This window comes from Lepisma saccharinum, chromosome 23 (genome assembly GCF_977018435.1).
Source record: "Lepisma saccharinum chromosome 23, izLepSacc3.1, whole genome shotgun sequence".
Classification (NCBI taxonomy): domain Eukaryota; kingdom Metazoa; phylum Arthropoda; class Insecta; order Zygentoma; family Lepismatidae; genus Lepisma; species Lepisma saccharinum.
The window spans coordinates 35,510,071-35,529,431 of NC_139251.1; the positions used below are offsets into that span (position 1 = coordinate 35,510,071).

Below are 19,361 nucleotides of genomic sequence, written 5' to 3' on the forward strand. Positions count from 1 at the left end.
GTCTCCAAAGCAGAGTTTAATTCACACTGCTTGTGCATTTCAATGCATCGTGCGAATTGCATGCCTGGAAGCAGACTCCAAACGATGAAAGTGGTTGAGAGAAGAAGAAAGTTCTCGTTTCCTCCCCCGAAGCATACGCCTGTAGAAAGCAACATGTTACTACAGCTGAAGGAAGCTCCCGATAAAATCAGCTCAGGCTTAGAATACATAACAAGACAGTCTCGGCCATCTTGTGTGCAAGGGCAAAAGACTTCGAAATCAAAACAAACGAAGATCGAGAGGGAAAAAAAGCACAATGTGGGAGGATATCGCGTAATCTGACTTCCTCCGAACATGCCCTCTTAATTGTGGTTCTTTAAATCGTCTACTCGGTAAATGCAATGCAATTGTTCAGCCTGCGGTGGGAAAACCAAACAATTGACTGCTAAGGTTGTGGTCCCACGATGCGAAGGAAGCTTTCGAAAGTGACCTAATAAAGACACGGTAATTCTCGTTTTCTTTCTTTTTTGTGTCACTGTGTTACCGGCTTCCACGACAGTGATCTCCAGCTGTGTATGGAAGAGTAACGTTGTGGTTGTGCGGTGTGACTTGTCATGGATTCACTGTTGTTTTTTAAGATCCTTACAATTTTCTTCTTTCCCATACTGGCTGAGTACAAGTCGTATGAAGGGTAAGATTCTTATTGTTATTTGTAGAAAGCATGCTGAAGGTTTAGGGTTGGTATGTTTTGAAGTTAAAATGTTTGTTTATAAACTTTACCGTGGCACATGTTAATGCAATGCAATGTTTGCGCATTAGCCACAGTGGCGTGTTTCAGAATAGCTATGATGGTCATTTTAGGTATCCGTTCCCCATTGCCTCGATCATGTGATGAGTTTTCGAAGGGCGACGACTACTCATGACGTTAACTCGCGACTTCCGGAAGACGTGATGGTGAGGGCCAATAGCGTACCCAGGATTTATTTTGGAAGAACTGAACCTGGGGCTTCATTATATCGTACAGAAAGCGCTTGTAAAAGTTTCAACGGTGTGTGTGATTCTTGTATGTTGGTTTGATAGATTGAGTTGGTGTTTTAAATCCACTTTATGCATAGTAAGGCTAATCGGGACTGGACCTACAGTTTAAAGTAGGATCCGAACCACTATGTGCCTCCACTGGGTATCGAACCCGGGACCCCTTGATTACAAGGCGACGACGCTACCACTGCGCTATCGGGGAGGCTCTTGTATGTTGGGTGGGAGGAACTGTAATTTTGTACCAACCCCTGCCTGTTCTGGTATGATCCCTACTGGCATAATGCCCGGATTAAGTGATAATCCTTTGTTGACTTTTGGTTACCTGGAGTCCATATGCTCGCTCTCTCTCTCTCTCTCTCTCTCTCACGCTGTGATAGCGTAAGAGTAAAAGCACTTTTCACAAAAAATGTAGACTATTGACTCCAACCAAAATGTTTCTGTTGCGCAATATCTTATTTTCCAAGATATGTGTACTATTTTAAATATAATGTATGCAACATTCCAATTTAAAGAAATGTTCATGGATTTGGGGGCTGCAGTCACTCCAGCCCATTCGTTAGGTACGCCCTTGGTGAAAACGGAAGCAACGTCTCGACATGGTGAGAGGAAGGGCGAATTTGAACAGTGAGAGTGAGGGAGAGGCTACGACGTGGGTTTGTGAGCGCTTAAGGTCGAGTTTGAGCGGAACGGGACAAGGTCAAGTCATGAGAATGAAGACGATGGAAGTTAAACCAGAATGAACACCTTCTTTTGTTCTTTTTATGAACTTTTGGGCGTGATAGTGTTCCCAGCGAACGAATTTTTGTTCATAAGTAAATGCCAACTAGTTCCAAATCTCAGAAGACACTGAAACAAGACTTGTGACAAAAGCAAAGAGATCGGAGTTAAGTAGCGTTATCAATTAACTACACGTTAATGCTGAAAACAAGAACTTTGTTTGTGAAAAGTTAGGCATAAGAGAACCCACTTTAAAAATAATTTTGAATACTTTTAGAATTCTTGGTCGATAATTCTCGACATAAAGACCTGATCAGCTCGGTGCCAAGTTGCAAAATCATATAATATAAGCTAAACCAGGAAAATGACAACTTTATGTAATTTTTCACTCGTTCACGATGCAGCTGACATGAATGCTACTCAAATTCGAATGCAGATTTTAAACCATCATCTTCAGAATTATTGATGATAAATTGCTTTTACGTACGCTTACGCAATGATGACGTGACAAATAAAATTGATATTAGATTAGAGGTCTGTAGGAAGGGATTCATAAAATTTGAACCCTTGGACTATCCTTTTAACAGTTTTGTTATCATGGTAATTCACCTCACAACAAAAATCAGTCTTCCTGCAACACTGATTTTAGCTCTTGCTAAGACTTGTTGGTAAATTTGCTTTAAAAGTTCTTGATGATGTACTGGAAGGTGCAGCAAGATAGGTCATTGATTACTACAGTCCGGCAGAATTAACTTGAGAGAAATGGTCGCTCTGTGAGTGATGCAACTGCGCTCGAATTGGCTAGAACCGGGGACTTCCCGCTGTAACGGGCCAACTGAAACTCTAATGTTCGGGCGCGCGAAATGTTACCAACTGTTGAAAGTGACTGGTGAAGCAAGCGAAGCGGCAGTGCATAGAGCCTCGGTGTTTTCAAATTACGGATTAAGGTAAAGAATAAACTGTTTATCCATTTATTGTGTAAGACAGAATACTTATAATGCTTATGATTTTCTTAGCATGTCCTCTCAATACAGTGATCTTTCCGTTACACAATGTACAATTTTTCAAATCTCCCATCTCCCGTTAGCTCATTGTCCGTGATTCGCGAGAGTCAAGCGTTCGCTGTAGGTTGGTACTCCTGCAGCGGCGCCGGCAGCCATTTGTCTCAAGTTAATACTGCCCGACTGTAGGTTCAACGTAATTGTAAAGTGGAAATATTGCCAGAGGCAACTTACAGATAATTTATAATAGCATTACATCATCTTTAACAAGCTTTGACAATGCTATCCATCAGAGGCGTCTCGTGAACACATGCGTGCGTGCTGCGCATGCGTCAATTGTGGGAAAAAGGACAGCTTGCTCTGCGACGACATTAATGAGCATTTCTACATTCTAATTTCTTCATATAGGAGAACTAAGCTTATATTACATTTCTAGGATCTGAAGTGAAAGAAAGTAATAATTCTTTTCCCACAATTGACGCATGCGTCACTTCAGAACCAAGAAATGTAATATAAGCTAAGTTCAGCGCTCTAGTGTAAAATAAATACTTCTCCTATAATGAAGAAATTAGAATGTAGAAATGCTCATTAATGTCGTCGCAGAGCAAGCTGTCCTTTTCCCCACAATTGACACATGCGCAGCATGCACCGCATGCGTTCACGAGACGCCTCTGCTATCCATTATTGGTAACAAGTTGCATTCAATACATTCGCGTTGTTCCTCTAAAAAGCTGATCATCTTAGGTTATGCTGGCATGTATGCATTGGTGGATTTAGTGGGAGGGGCACGGGGACTTGCGCTCCCCGAAATGTATGACTAAATATTTTAAAAATTATTGATATTATGTTACAACGAAGAAAAGTATTAGAGCAATCTCTTTCCAGATAGTAAAAATGTAAAACAAAGTTTAGAACAAATACATTAAAAAGGAATATATTTAGTGGGCACTTAAATAAATCGAACCCGGCACTTATTGATTACAAGGCACTGCTGGACACAAATCCAGTCTCTACTAGGTCAAATTTTGCCTTGAGGAAATAAATCATCAAAATATCACCTTCTGTAATCATTGTTAATACCAATGACGTAGAACTACTATTATTTCACAAAAATCTACTAATGCTTTCCCCTTGTAATCAAAATCGAAAGATTTTTGGAATCATTTCCTGGTGGAGGTACATCGCACAGTGGTTCGGATTCCACTTTCAAAGTCCAGTCTCGATTTGTTTATCTGCCTACAAATTGTATGTAAAATAAACCCTTATAACGCTTGTTCTGATGTTAATATTACATATCACATGTCGAAAAATGTGTTATATCTTATATGTGATACGTTCTAAGTTTTATTAGGCGTATTATTATTATTGTTAGATTATTGTATAATATTTGTTATTATGACGTTATATTATACTTATTAATAATAACTCAGTAATATTCAGCGGTGAACGATGATACTCGGTGAAGTACACAGACTCCTCTCAGGTACAGGGATAGTGTTAGGCAAAGACAATACTTCACAGCACAGAGTAATAAAACCACATTATTGCAGTAGACAAAACGAAAGGATTTATTATTTATTTATTGCAATTATATTCGCGATTAAAATTACCACCTGAGCGCTAGTGTCGCTTCCAATATGGCCGCTCTAAGTAGGATAAATCTTTCTTTACATTCAGCACTAGTACAAAATAGCAGCGTGTTGTCATGACTGGTATGGTTGAAAACGTTTAAATTACGCATTATTCTTAAATATTGCGAATGCGATGTGAATTCCTGGTACTCTAACAAACTTGAAACTGTACTGAGAACGAAGCATTTAATTATGATAGGCAAACATAACACGGAAAATGCAGACGAAACTAATGTATACGCACTGGTTGTCCAAAGCAGTACTGTATCATCTGCACGTCATGTTGTAACTGGGGTTCTCGGAAATTATTTGAAAATACTTTTAAAGGAATTGAAATTGACCTATACTTGAAAAGCTGGGACTGGAGAAAATTGCGAACATATCGTTGCAGTTCTTTCTCGAAAGAGAAATACTGGTTTAATAATAATATTCACGATTTCATGACCAGGCTATACTCACTGAAAAAGGACATCGTACTGAATGAAACAGTAACATTAGCATATCCACTTTCTTTTCTGGTTATATTTGACATTAATTCATTCTCAAACTATTTTCATCTTCTCTCTTAATCGACTTGCACTTGCACCAAATTTCACACATACGTAATACCGGTAATACATGGACGCATTGGGTAAGACGGTTCATGATTTCTCGAAAAAAAAGCTTTATTTATAAAGTACAATTTAAAACTTTACTTTCATGGTAATATATATTTATCTCTCGAAAAATAAAGTAAGCAGACTCGTGCATTCTTCGTAATTTCCTTGCCGAATTACAGTGTTATATCCCCCATACCAATCTTCTGTCAATTACGTTTTCCCTGATTTATTAACAAATTTCATTTTGTTGATTCCACGGGATGGAAACACATTACAACTTTTAATTTGTTCTGACCCATAAAACTATTTAGAGCAAAAAAAAAAAAACCTGAACAGTAGACCTTACTCTCTCGCATATTCCCCATGCTTTAAACGACTTCAACAAAACGTATCCTACTTAGAGTACTTCCTGAAAATCCCACCAGATGGCATATCTGTTAATTTTAATCGCGAATTATAACGTAGACAGGCTTAGTACGAAGGTGAGGATTTCGCTTTGACGATGTCTTGACTCAACTAAGACGCATAAACTCAATGCGTGGCTATCGGCATGCCTATGGTCACATAGGTTTAGCTTGCGCCCCGAACTACCACACCAAGAGATATGCAATAATAACTGAGCCAATGTTTGCTCTTTAGCCTTTTATACTAAATTAATCCTTAAGCTAACTTTATTTCTTAACGTAGAATGGTTGCAGAATTGTGCATACATCTTGGTATGGTAGTTCGGGCTGCAAGCTAAGCCTATGTGACCATAGATATGCCGATGGCCATGCATTGATGCTATGCACAATACTGCACCATTCTACGTTAAGAAATAAAGTTAGTCTAAGGATTAATTTGGAATAAAAGGCTAAAGAGCAAACATTGGCTCAGTTATTATTGCATATCTCTTGGTGTGGTAGTTCGGGGCGCAAGCTAAACCTATGTGACCATAAACATGCCGATAGCCACGCATTGAGTTTATGCGTCTTAGTTCAGTCAAGACATCGTCAAAGCGAAATCCTCACCTTCGTACTAAGCCTGTTTGCGTTATAATATAATTGCAATAAATAAATAATAAATCCTTTCGTTTTGTCTACTGCAATAATGTGGTTTTATTACTCTGTGCTGTGAAGTATTGTCTTTGCCTAACACTATCCCTGTACCTGAGAGGAGTCTGTGTACTTATTTATTTATTTATTTATTTATTTATTTATCGAACTCAACAGGTACATACCTAATTACAGAGCCCATGTGAAGGATACATAGTGAATACAATTACATATATTTCTGTAATATATATATATATATATATATATATATATATATATATATATATACACACACACACACCTACATAAAATACATTAAAATTATTTCCTATATATATATATACACACACACACTTGATCACATATTATTTCATTAGGAAATTATGTGTTTAAGCTTAGGTTATTGTGTTAATAGTGGCTTTACTGAGGTCCCTTAGGTTCATAGAAAAGATGTCAATGGTGTTATTCTTGATTAGCAATTTATTGTAACTGGTGCACATTCTCCATGGTACTACCCTCAGAAGAAATGCATACTTACCCCAAGCATTGTTAAAATAATACATTGATAGTTTACAGACAAGGAGATTCGAATCTTGCAATCGGTCAAGCTGACGTGACGACCACCCCAACCACAGACTAGATATGAACCGCCCAACCTCCTCACTGCATCGTCAGCTGTTTCGTACCCTCGGCGAGGCATCGTTCCGCGCCACCCAAGAGCTGGCCTAACCAAGTTGAAACACGTGAGAAGTCTCAGCGAGTAACATTTCCACCATGAGCCGGGAAGAAGGTGGCAGGGGGTGGTGTTAGCCAATGGGGTTAGCCCATAAGACACCAGCCGTGCCCGTTTTCGCTTTGGCACAGCGAGGGAACTTTCGCAGTGTTGACACAGTTGTAATCTTCAGAGATAAGTCGCTAAATACGACGGATTTGTAAGACCCGTTGGAGAAGTAATTCTTGAAATAGGTACTATCTACTTTTCTGCCAATTTTTGGAGAAACGAACCTAGTATTTTTCCAAAGTTAAATGAACATTTTGATAATAGATAGACGCGCCTAGAGGGCCATCCAGACTTTTTAAAAATATAAAAGTAAAAAATCCTATGGTGATGCGAGTTTTCTTTGGCATTTCGACAATTTCTTTTTACATCAAATGTCTAGAATATTTTCAACATCCAGTTGGAATACGTGTGCATGGGGGAGGAGAAGGTGAGAAGATTTGTTTTCCCTTCCTCTTGTAATTGTGTTTTTAGTGAAGTGTCCTGTAGTGTATAAAGATAGGTTAGTGAGTGAAGATGAATCGTATTAGTGTGTTATTACTTAAACCCATACTGTTTTCCACGTTACCAAACGAGGATAAACATCTTGGCCAGTGGGGCAACCTCAAGGAGGGAGCGGGAGCATTGCGGAAGTTTTTTTTTTTTCGATTTCTTGATCACGTTAGCACTAGCCATCATACTTGCCGCCGGCCGCCACTGATTATAACAATCCTTGTCTTCCAAGTTCACAGGAAATAAACAACCACCGCTTATCTTACAAGTGCTAAACAAATATATATATTCACTATTTTAGTACTTGGTAAGTTTTTTGGAAGGGGTCCGGACCCCATGGATCTCCCCTCAAAATACGCCCTTGATCCTAGATTCGCTTATGCATGCATGCTACTCCATTGAGCGCTGGAAAAGCTAGACAGTAGAGACACTTTCAGTAACATTGTCGTAGGAGGAAACTTGTACAGCCTACGCCCTCTTAAGCCTCATTATGTCTCTGTAAATAGCAAGAGGAATTTTAAAAAAAAACTATAGTGCTGTCGTAAAACTCTTTCCCATAAATGGCCTGTGATGATATAATCATTCTTCAGACACATTTCGTAGAACGATAGCAGTGTGTGTAGAAAACACGGAACTAAGTAAATAGTAGGACACTCAGCATTCTGTTGTTTTACGGACGCGGACCGGAAAGAAGCCACTTCCTTTGTTTAATGCTGCTTAGGTGCAGAAGCTATCACGAGCGTCTCTTCCTATGAGTGGCGTTGACAGAAGATTTTCTTGGGGGGGGGGGGGGTGGATAAAGAAAGCTGCTGAGATTCTTTCTGTCTTGCTCTCCTTTATCTTGATGTTCTTTTCGTCTTCCATTGATATTTTCTCTCGCTTTCCTTCCTTTTGTTAACCTCTTTCGTTTCTCCTTCTTCGTATTTTTCTCCCTCTTCTTCTCTTCGTCTCCTTGAGCTTTCTCCTTCTTACTCTTTTCTGGTTTATCTCTCTGTTTGCCGTTTGCTTTCTCATCTTTTTCTCCATTTGCCTTTATCCATCTTCCCAGTCTTTTTCTTTCTTTCTTTCACTGTATCAGTCCTTTTCTCTCGCTATCTCTCTTTCTACAAGTTCATTTATCTCTCTCTCTCTCTCTCTCTGTCTTTTCCTTTCTCTCTCTTTCTACTAGTTCTTTTCTTTCTCTTTCTCCCTTTCGATCAGTCATACATTTTATTTCTCTTCCTCTTTCTACAAGTCCTTTCTCCCTTTCTCTCTCTTTGTACCAGTTCTTTTTCTCTCTTTTCTCTCTCTTTTTCTACCATTCCTTTTCTTTCTTTCTCCTTCTACTAGTCTTTTGTTCTCTCTCTCTCTCTACCAAACATTTTCTTCCTGTCTCTCCTCTCTCTACCAGAATTTTCCCGTCTTTCGCCTTCTAGATCTAATAAAATATTAACCGTGGTATGAAAATAACTGATATTTAAAACATTCATGTGTTTCGATGGGTAAGACTTTTCATGGATTTTCATTAAGCATTGTGGATTTTAATAGAAAGTAAAGTATTAGATTATTACTTTAGAACGTCCGTAGATCAGTCCAGTTCATATAATCTGTGCTTTCTTGAATATCAGGCAATGCCAACAGTGATCATCGACAATATTCGTTGCGAGCAGTGGGCGTATGTAGGATTTTCTTTCCGGAGGGGGTTGTTGGAATTGTATAGATGGATGCTTTCTGTGGGGGCAGAATACACAGTAAGATATTTCGTGTATTTATATGTCTCCACTCTCAAAAATGGCAATCGGGGGTAATTTTGTATTGCATTTACCACTTTGGGGTTTCACGAGTTATTCACTGCTTTTATTTGAAAATGTTGAATTTTTCACAATTTCGGAGGGGGCTCTAGCCCCAACAGCCCCCCCTTCTGCGTACAGTGGTTCCGAGTAATTAGAAAAAATGAATGCATATTTGAGATTTTGAGTTTTTAAGTCTACCAATCGGGACTGCACCTTGAATTTTTCGTGAGATCGGAACAACTATGTGCCTCCACAGGATAAGATAAGATAAGATAAGATTTATTTCCATCCACTTGATCATATAAGTACAAATATCACTATGATAAGGGGTAGGTCAATTACAGGCATAATTTTGAGTACAAAAGAATAAACACATACTTATGCATGTTAAAAAATATAAAAGAGTATAAAATAACATAAAAAATAGAAGAAAAATCCAGGTTATGTCTATTAATGAAAAATATGATCTAAGTACTCCTCGGTGCTATAAAACAAATACTTCATTAGCAAGCTCTTTACTGTCATTTTAAATTTAGTTGGATTATGATTCTTCAATTCCTCTGGCAATTTGTTATAAAGTTGTACATCTTGAAATCCTGGGCGTAAAATCCTAGATCGAAACAGGGACCCATTGATTACAGGGTGCTGACGTTACCATGTAAACGTAGACGAGCTTTTGCTTCATATTTCGATCCACAATTGTCAGACATGCAATGGTGAAGTTCCCACCGAACTAATAAAAAATTGATGCGTGACAGTTGATTGATTTTTTGGTTCCTGAATCCAATATTGTTAAATCAATGGGGAATTATTGCAATACGGCACGAATATTTGCATAATCTGGCAGATAATTTTTAATTTAGTATGTATTATCAAAAATGTTCCGTCAAAAAGGCAGCCACCATCTACCGTACGACCGCGGAATAAGCGAACCGGGATGTAGGTACAGTAGGATACATACATATTACCACGCATGTTGTACAGTCACGGACACTGCCGGCTTGTAATGAATACATTGACTTTCAATGGAATCGTTACAAGCCGGCAGTGTTCGTGACTGTACATCACCACGGTTTTTCTCTTTGTACAGTCACGGACACTGCTGGCTTGTAATGAATACATTGACTTTCAATGGAATCGTTACAATCCGGCAGTGTCCGTGACTGTACATACCACACAGAAACTAAGGAAGTCCTAACTTCAAAACGCATGCTCCTTTATAACTATAATACCGTTTCTATTCTTTAACTAAAAGATAAGCAGTTTGGATTGCTAGTTTATTTTTAAAAAATAAATCTAAGGGTAATTTGATTTTTTACATGTACACAATTTCATTTTTCAAAACAAAACTCATTGCAGCTACCTGGTTACACATATTAATTAAGGAGCTTAATTAATCATTCTTATTCTTCAAACATGCCCAATTTTAATATAAGATCGGTAGAATGTTTACCAGAAAAATGTATGTAGATTGTGATGTTAATTATTTCAATATGTAATGAACCTGTTTTCTTTTTCATTGTGATAGGTATAAAGTGATTCGTGTTCCAGTGCGGGACAATTCGACAATGCAGTACCTTATGTCCATCTACTACGATTCGGATTTTGACTTCTGGACTGTTCCAGCCCTGGGGAGACAGGCAGACATTATGGTACCCCCAGAGCACTTGGACCAATTCCTTGATTACCTCGATCGACATAATATCTCGTACACTATAATGATGGACGACGTTCAGAAGTAAGTAATCTGTGATTCTCGTTCTGTATTTGGCCGGCCCACGTGGCAGAGTGGTTAGCACATCGCGCTATGAATCCTAGTCTGGGCATGGATGTTTGTGAGTGTCTATTCATCAATTTCATCATATCATCACTCATCCCCATCTTCGCAAATTAGCAAAAAGTGGCACAAAAGGCGAAGTAAAATAAAGCAAATCAATCAATCAATCAATCAATCGTTCTGTATTTATAGACGTACAGGGTCAACGAAGTTAGTAATAAGTTGTGTTTTATACAGCGTATATTGATACACCTGTAGATTGAATTGTATCTTCTGCAAATATGCTGTATAAAGAAACAAACTGCCGGAGTACTAATTGAGGCGAGAGCACATGAGTATTACCATGCAAATTGTCCATGACTATTTTCATTAATTTTTCTCTCACATTCTATGTGTTTTTAAGCGATGGATATTTATGTATGCTGATGCAGAAGTTGTCAACAGCTTGTTTTGAGTTTTCTTTTAATTCTTGAAGCTCTTATTGGGTCAAAGAAAGTGCACGAACATGATGATGGACAATTTGCACGGTAATACTCATGGATCCCACTGTACACTAAGAACAATGATAGTATCGAGATTTGGTCTCGCCTTCAATCGCGATATATATATATATACAGGGAGGTTATTTCAGTCGTTCACCGCCAGCGTGTCGGCCGTTCGGCGGACTCTTCATGCAACAGGTCCCGGCAAATTGCGTTCAGGAAGTCCGTAATAGAAACCGCTTGTTTTGTAATGTTTCCACTTTTCACAATTACAGTTACAATTACAATTGAAATAAGCACGTACCTTGTCGCAAGGATGCTGTGTGTGTGTGGAAAAGGTGTCCTCCCAAATACAAATATTTCTGGCACCTTATTTCTGACAGAAAATCTTAGATTAGACATCGTTACTTTATCGTCAGTTGTCAGAAAGGGAAGACAGCATCCCGGCGCATAAAGCAAACCGAAAGCGTAAAATGATATTTAAAAGTAATAATAATGATGATCACTAACCTCCTGTGTTATAAGAGATGTTGAAAATGAACTCCTTTAACAGCAATACAACACGTTTCTTAGGTTCAAGAGATCCTGTCTATCGTAATTCCCTGACCACTTTTCTGCAAGAATTCGTTTTCACGTAATTATCGTACATAAAAACTCTCTGTTCAAGACTATATTTGTTTAACGACATAACTAATGAATGAATAACAATTAACACACAATAAAGCACTGGCCATGAGTAGCACATTACAATAACACAGTATAAGCAACACGTGTACTGATAAACGCAAACAGAAGTGAACATGAACGTACACTGACGTCTGGTAGCCGACAGTGTTGCTAACCATTTTTCGGCAATGTCCCTACAGACGTAGTCAAAATGTCCCTACAACTGACCAAATGTCCCTACGCCAAGTAAAGCGACTAAAAAAATTATCACCTCATGAGCATGCAAAACAGAAGATAAAATAAACACATTTACTTACCAAATCTTTCTGCTCGGTGCTTCCACAATTAATGAAGGAGCGAATTTACATTTGCCTATCCTAACTTAACCTAACCGTACCTGGAAGCGGCCCCGGCGCCTACCCAGCGTCGAATAACATGGGTACCTGGGGGAAACCCTGGGGGGTAAAGGCGGTCAGGGGCGTGATGCTGATCACATCACCCCCACTCACGACCGGATCAAGAAAGTGTGGGGCGTTACCCTCACACCCCCTATACGCCTTCATGGCGTGGTGCTATGCACAGGGGAACACTTTACCTTTTTTGTACCTGAATGGTTCGTGGGGCTACCCGTTTTTCGAGCCCAAATTTTAACTATGTTTGCCTTGCCTAACCTAACTTAACCTAACCTTACCGAGAATGCTCAGTGGGGCTATTCCTGAATGGTTTTGCGGTAATTGTGATTACGAACCGATAAAAAATATTTTTTTCGTAGCACTTTAACATCATCGAAGACGCCATTTTAGTATCCTGTAATTTTATGATTGATGTAATGTTGCCAAATTTACCTGTAATCAAATCAGTTCTTCTACATCGTGATTGTCGCTGTCACATGTAAGCACGTTCTTTGGGCAATATACTGAAATGAATAAGTTTATTAATTAGCCCTCCTGCACACTCCACCTAACAATCTGTATAACATTAACAACTTTTTTACTGTTCTCTTCCGCTATTCTTACACAATCCATGCTCTCCAAGTATGAAATCAACAGTGTGGCAACGCTGTAGACAGCGTAACTAATTGTAATTTGTTCATATCAACAAATATGGCTACCATACTTGTATACGGAGAATCATTGCGAGAATTGAAATGCTTATTTTACAACTTCTACACGTTAATTAACATTTTTCCCCCTCACCCCAACATGTTAACTTGAGATAAATCATCACGAATAATTATTTCGTGAGTATAAGACGTAGCATAGAAATTACAGAAGGGTCCGGAATTGTAAATTCTTGCCTTAATGAATAATAGGGGTGTGCGGGACAGAATTTTTTGGGTCGGGACGGGATCGGGACGGTAATTTTTTTAAATCCCGACATTCGGGACTGAAAAATTTGCAATTTCCCGACCAAGTCGGAAAATTTTCGGGACGGGAAATGTTCGAAATTTCCCGAAGCACTGGAAATCTCGAATTTTACAAGTCATTTTCACTTTAAGTGATTGTTTTTGCATTTCTAGAATAAAAACTTACAATTTTCGATAAGTTCCAGAAACTTACAAGGCAGAAAACGTCGAGAATTAACGACTTTTTAAAGTAAAGGATCCCGCACACCCCTAATGAATAACGTTGAGTCGTTTACTGTTGATTATGTTATTTGAAGTCATACATGCTGCTGCTGTGCAGAGATAGATGTTGGTTGGTGATGCTGTATTTCCTGCAGTCTTCTTCACGTGCCTTAAGGGAAGAATTTATCACTAGCAAAGAATTTAACAATTCTGGTTTCATTATATTTATCTTTTTCTGTTTTTGTATCACTTAACATTGAAAATATTACTTCCGTTTCTGCGTTAGAATGTGGCAATGTTAGCACTATTTTCGCGAGAGTGGAAATGTTTTCAAAAAGGAACTTGCCTTGAAAGTTTTTGGTAACCGATAACATGTTCCAAAATTCTGATGGAGATTTGTTAGTTAGTTCTTTTTTCTCCTCTTCGCTAAAGTATCCACATAAACTAATTCATAAAATGTCATTTACCAAGATTGAAAAAAGTACCTACGTTTTCCCTCATTTGGCAAAATCTGTCCCTACGTTCCTACGCGGGCGAAATTTAGTGAAAAGTCCCTATGCTTAGGGACATGTCCCTACAGTTGGCATCACTGCCGACACGTGCAGTATGAAGCGCCTTCTCGCGGCTGACAACTCACCCAACCCCCGATAAGCTGCCGGCGCTGTCGCGACAACTGAGGATAAAGTAGCGATGACTAATCTAAGATTAGATGTCAGAAATAAAGTGCCAGAAATATTTGTATTTTAGAGGACACCTTTTCCAGCATCCTTACGACAAGGTACGTGCTTATTTAAGTTGTAATTGTAACTGTAATTGTGAAAAGTGGAAACATTACAAAACAAGCGGTTTCTATTACGGACTTCCTGAACGCAATTTGCCGGGACCTGTTGCATGAAGAGTCCGCCGAACGGCCGACACGCTGGCGGTGAACGACTGAAATAACCTCCCATATATATATATATATATATATATATAATGTAAACAATTCTTCACAATGGAGTTTTCTTTTTGCTCGATGCCTTATTGAGACCATCTTCACGAGTCTCGAAAGGGATGTTCTCGTTAATGTTTCGACGGGTCATTTCGAGACTTGTCGAGGTGGGACCGAGATCGAGATTGATGGGTGTAAAGTCCAGCGTTCCCGACTTTGGAGTGGTATTTGGAAAATGTACAGTCAGCAGCAAAAAAAAGGGTCATCTTTATCCTGAAATACTCGCTACCCTGCAATGCGTTATGTGTGTTGTCTATCTTTGCGGCGATAAGTAGATTCTAATAGCAACTTTTCAGCGGCAAATTATGTCATCCCCGTGGAGTTAGGCAACACACAACGCATTCCAGGGAAGGGAGTATTTCAGTAGGTGTCCCATTTCTATTGGCGGCGACTGTATCTAAACCATTCACTTTAATATGCGCCTTCTTCAGATATACCAAGCGGTTATCTACCTGATTATTATAGATAAGTAATATATTTTGTTTTACAGTAATCGCAAGGTCAATCAATTAGTGCTGAATTCGAGCCTGTTCAGTTTTGATAAAATGTCGTTTTCCGAGTGTTCTTAGCATCGAAAAAACGCTTCAAACAGGGAGAAAAAGGTATAGAGGATGCTGGGGCTCATTTGAACATTGCGAATTTTCTGGTAATACGTAGAAATTGTGCGGAGTTGACAGCAGTGGCAGTAGATGACAGAACTGTATGTGCGCTCATTGAGAAAAGCTGACCTCTGTGGCGTGGTGGTTAGCACAGCGCCTGACAACGTCAGGATTCAGAGGTTCGAATCCCGGAGTGGGCATGGATGTTCTTTGTGAGTGTCAGTGTAAGTTTGTATTTACAGAGAGCTATTAAAAATATCGAAATAAGCAATTAAGCAATGCAATTTTGAAATAACTACAACCATTCGGTGCAGGGGGGGACAACCAGCACTGAAGCATTGAAATGCTTCGATGTCGATTGTAGCATTTTGAAAGCTACAAACGTGTAACATATTAAACATTGCGTTTCCAATAAAATTAATAAAAACAAGACATTGTGCCCCATATCTGTCCAAATGTGCTCCATGCATGGGCAGATTTAAAATATTACCGATATTTTGTTTAACGCATTTAAAATGGAAGTTTTTGTTTTTGTGTGAAAAATATGTTTATATGTACTAGAAGACTGCTTTTGGTTGTTTTTCTATTCGAAAGCAATAAAACAATGTTGACTATGAAATAAGGCAATAAAATCGGTGGTGTTCAAATGTGCCTCAATCTCCTTTACACTCTGAAAGTTAAAGAGTTAACACTCTGTATAGAAAGTTTATACGTATTATATATTCTAGACCCGAGACGGAGTATTGTAAGTCGAGACGAAACCGAGTTGCCAAATCTCGTCTCGTCTTGCCTCGATACCATCCTTGGTCAAATACAAAAGATATGCAAAACAGTGGCGATTTCTCTGGGTGTGTAAGTCGTGTGTCAACGGCCAAAGGAAAATGAAATAAAGAAGAAAGTATCTGTACTTTTATAAATTACGATTTTGAGCGTTTTTCTTTAATTGTCAGTTTCGAGCGCCCGGTAGTTTACGAACGCGGCGCAGCGCGCAGTGGTTGTCAGGCAGGCAGATCGGTCCCAGACTGCCAGGACGTTGGAGAGGAAATACAACGTCTTACCACTGCCAAAACATAGGATGACCGCGCATGCGCATCCTGCCACCCACCACCATGGTTAGCTTCTCAAGGCGTTGTATTTGTTCCCAACGGTTTGGCTTTCATTCACCCCCGCGTTCCGCGTTGCTTTGCTCGTGATTGTTGTGCATTATTTTTTAAACGTGTGGTGTGAAGTGATGTGATTATTTTAAGATGGAGAATAGTGAAAGTGTGGTGCAAAACTATTTAAATTATTCGTTTTCTTCGCTTTCGTATTCAGAGAAGAAACAAGTGATTGACAATGGTCGACCATGTCCGAATCTCACGATGTCAACATATGTTAAAGGAAAAAGTGGTGCTGGAAAAGGTTTTGAGAGACATTTTCGAAAAGAACTCTATGAAATTTCAGACTGGCTTTGCGGGTGTGATGTGGTGAATAAATTTTACTGTTGAACATGTTTATTATTCTTAGGGGAGTGCGGGATCCCGAAAAGTCGGCACCGGGATCGGGAAAAAAATTTCCTGTCCCGATCCCGACTTCGGGAAATGACTTCCCGACTTTTTCGGGATCCCGAGCAGTCGGGAAATACCGAATGGTCATTGTAAAAAGTTGTTAATTCTCGATGTTTTCAGAATTGCAAATGTCTGGAACTTATCGGAAATTCTTAGTTTTTGTATCAGAAATGCAAAAACAATCACTTAAGGTGAAAATGACGTGAAGAATTCGATTTTTCAAGAGCTTCAGAAACATTTCCCGTCCCGAATGTCGGGATTTAAAAAATATCCCGTCCTGACTTTCGACTAAAAAAGGTGTTTGGAATTATCAAGGGTATGCGGATTTGAATCATCTCAATACTGCAGTGAAGAAACACAGTGAGCCTGAATTTCATCTTTCTAGTTTCTTTAAATTTAGTAGTTTTGTTGCCACCCCTACTAGAATTGACGGTCTTTTGGATACTCAACGAAAATCTGAAACAGAGGTACACAATGAAAAAGTAAAAAAAGAACAGGGAAATATTAAAGAGGTTGATTAACGCCGTCTACTATTTAACAAAGCAAGAACTGCCATTCCGAGGCCATGAGGAAAATGCAGCATCTCTACTAAATAAGGACAATTAGATGGAATTCCTTATTGCAAGTGTCGAGTTCGATCCCTCATTAAAAGAAAATTTATTAAATTCTACAGTTTTTCGCGGTACTTCGGCAGGCATTCAAAATTATTTAATAAATTCAGTTTCGATGTTCTGAGAGATGAAATCTACAATGAAATTCAAACACAGACTCTGTGGCTATCATTGTCGATGAAACATCAGACTTTAGCAATAAATCTCAGGTGTCAACGATGTTACGTTTTTTTTCGGACTCACAGAAAAAAGTAATTGAAAGATTTATTGGGTTTCATGACATGAGCGCCGATAAAACTGCAGGAGCTCTTTTTAGTCACGTGACTGAAATAATGGATAAATATAAGTGTGGGGATAAATTAATTGCTCAGACATACAATGGATCTTCTGTAATGAGTGGTCAGTTGAATTATCTCCATCGAGAAAGAATTACTTTATAAGCTGAGAGAAGGGGATAAATCCAAATTTTATGAAGCGGTGATCAGCGCATTTCTCTTTAAAGAAAGAATAATAGAGCTGGAATTCAAGTAACTGTAAGTAATGAGCAGTTAATTTTTCAAAATTTACTTTTTGGAAGGATAAATGAAGGGTAAGGGGAAAAACCGGGATTGTGCATTTTAGCGATTTTTCAATGAACGGGTCATTCTTATGTCCAGGGTGTTTTTTGTAGGGGTGATGGGAGTTCCACGAACCCCTCTGGTTGCAAACTGCTGCTTTAAAAATTAATTGTATGGCGAAGTATTGAACATTAATTTTCTCGTTTAAACAGTCCTTGCTTGTCCTTACCCTTCAAAAATATTAATATTTAAAATGAAGTATTTACTTCATTTTAAATAATTTATGTAATTTAATGTTTTTCTAAATATTTCTAAATTTGCACCAAATATGTTCGTAGAAAATGAGTAATATTAGGTCAGAAATGAGAGGGGGAGGGGTTAACATTCCTTCTTTGACAACGCCTTAAGTTCACGGTCAGGAGACGCCACTGATGCAAAATCTTATTTTGTAAAGCACTCCCGCATATTATTGATGTCCTAACTGCAATGTAAACGTTGAATGTGAAGATTGAAGAGAAATACAAATGTGCATGAATAAATAAAAATCCCCAAAATGAAATTGCACGTACAGTACATCACTGGCTAAGATAATTACAGATTTGTCAAGTGCTCGTCTACAAAAGAGTACTTTAAGCCGTGACTTCCTTAACAATGCTCTATTGTACTTCAACATTCAAAGTATTCATTGTCGTAGAAACAGGACAATGCATCACGAAGAGGAGTTACACAACTCGCAGTCATTGATTACGTCATTGAATGTTTGCATTAAATGCAATTTACAGACCTCATGTTGCGTGGGCTGTCGAGGGTAACCAACAACATGCTATTAAGGTAAATGATGATGCATTGTTGCTGATGCATTTTAATTTGTTGTTTCATTAGTTTAAACAACTTACGAAGCCTAAGTTTTAAAACGTAGCCTAATGAAAATATTTGTTACAAACATAACTACTTTTTATAGGAAGTAATATCAGTGACAAATATATTGTTCTAATGTAAAATGTACGATGGTTATTATCAAGGGGCGACCCCAGTGGTTAGCACAGCTTCTAACAGTGTAGATTTTCTCGTTTTATAAAAGTATTGTGCAGTAATTTACTAACATATTGGTATTTTAGCCAACAATAACAAGTACTTAAAAATCTTGAATATTTCTTGAAATAATGGATTTGGTTTATTTTTTACGTCCCATTTCTGTCACATTTGGCTAATCGGGAAGATGAGGTTGAGTGATGGTATGATGCAAGTGATGAAGAAACACTCACAAAGAAAACTCATGCCGGGCGGAATTCGAACCCGTGACCACTGGCGTCGTAGCGCATTGTGCTAACGACCCCGCCACGGAAGTCGGAACACATTTTGTTGTGAATGTAACAAAATAAATTGGACATTAACAACAATGTACATTAAGTGTGGAACAAAACTGTTTCATTAATATACTATTCAATTGTAGAAATGCTTTAAACACTTGAAGAAAAATAATCCGTGTTTTAAGAATTTATATAATTTTGTTTTAAACATGC

The 19,361-nt window shown here is 38.4% G+C and overlaps 1 protein-coding gene across 2 annotated transcripts in view; it reads left to right on the plus strand.

The window, feature by feature from the left end:
• The first annotated feature begins 528 nt into the window (after nt 1–528).
• The window catches only part of LOC146005389 (carboxypeptidase B-like), a 39,251-nt gene continuing 20,418 nt past the window's right edge, over nt 529–19,361 (plus strand). The window contains exons 1-2 of one of the 2 annotated variants that reach the window (XM_083144619.1): nt 529–670; nt 10,570–10,779. In XM_083144619.1, the coding sequence (XP_083000745.1) occupies nt 594–670; nt 10,570–10,779 (287 nt within the window). In that variant the 5' untranslated portion in view covers nt 529–593. Of the gene's footprint in view, nt 671–10,569; nt 10,780–18,537; nt 18,670–19,361 lie in introns of those variants that run through there. The other variant, XM_083144620.1, reaches the window with a different exon arrangement.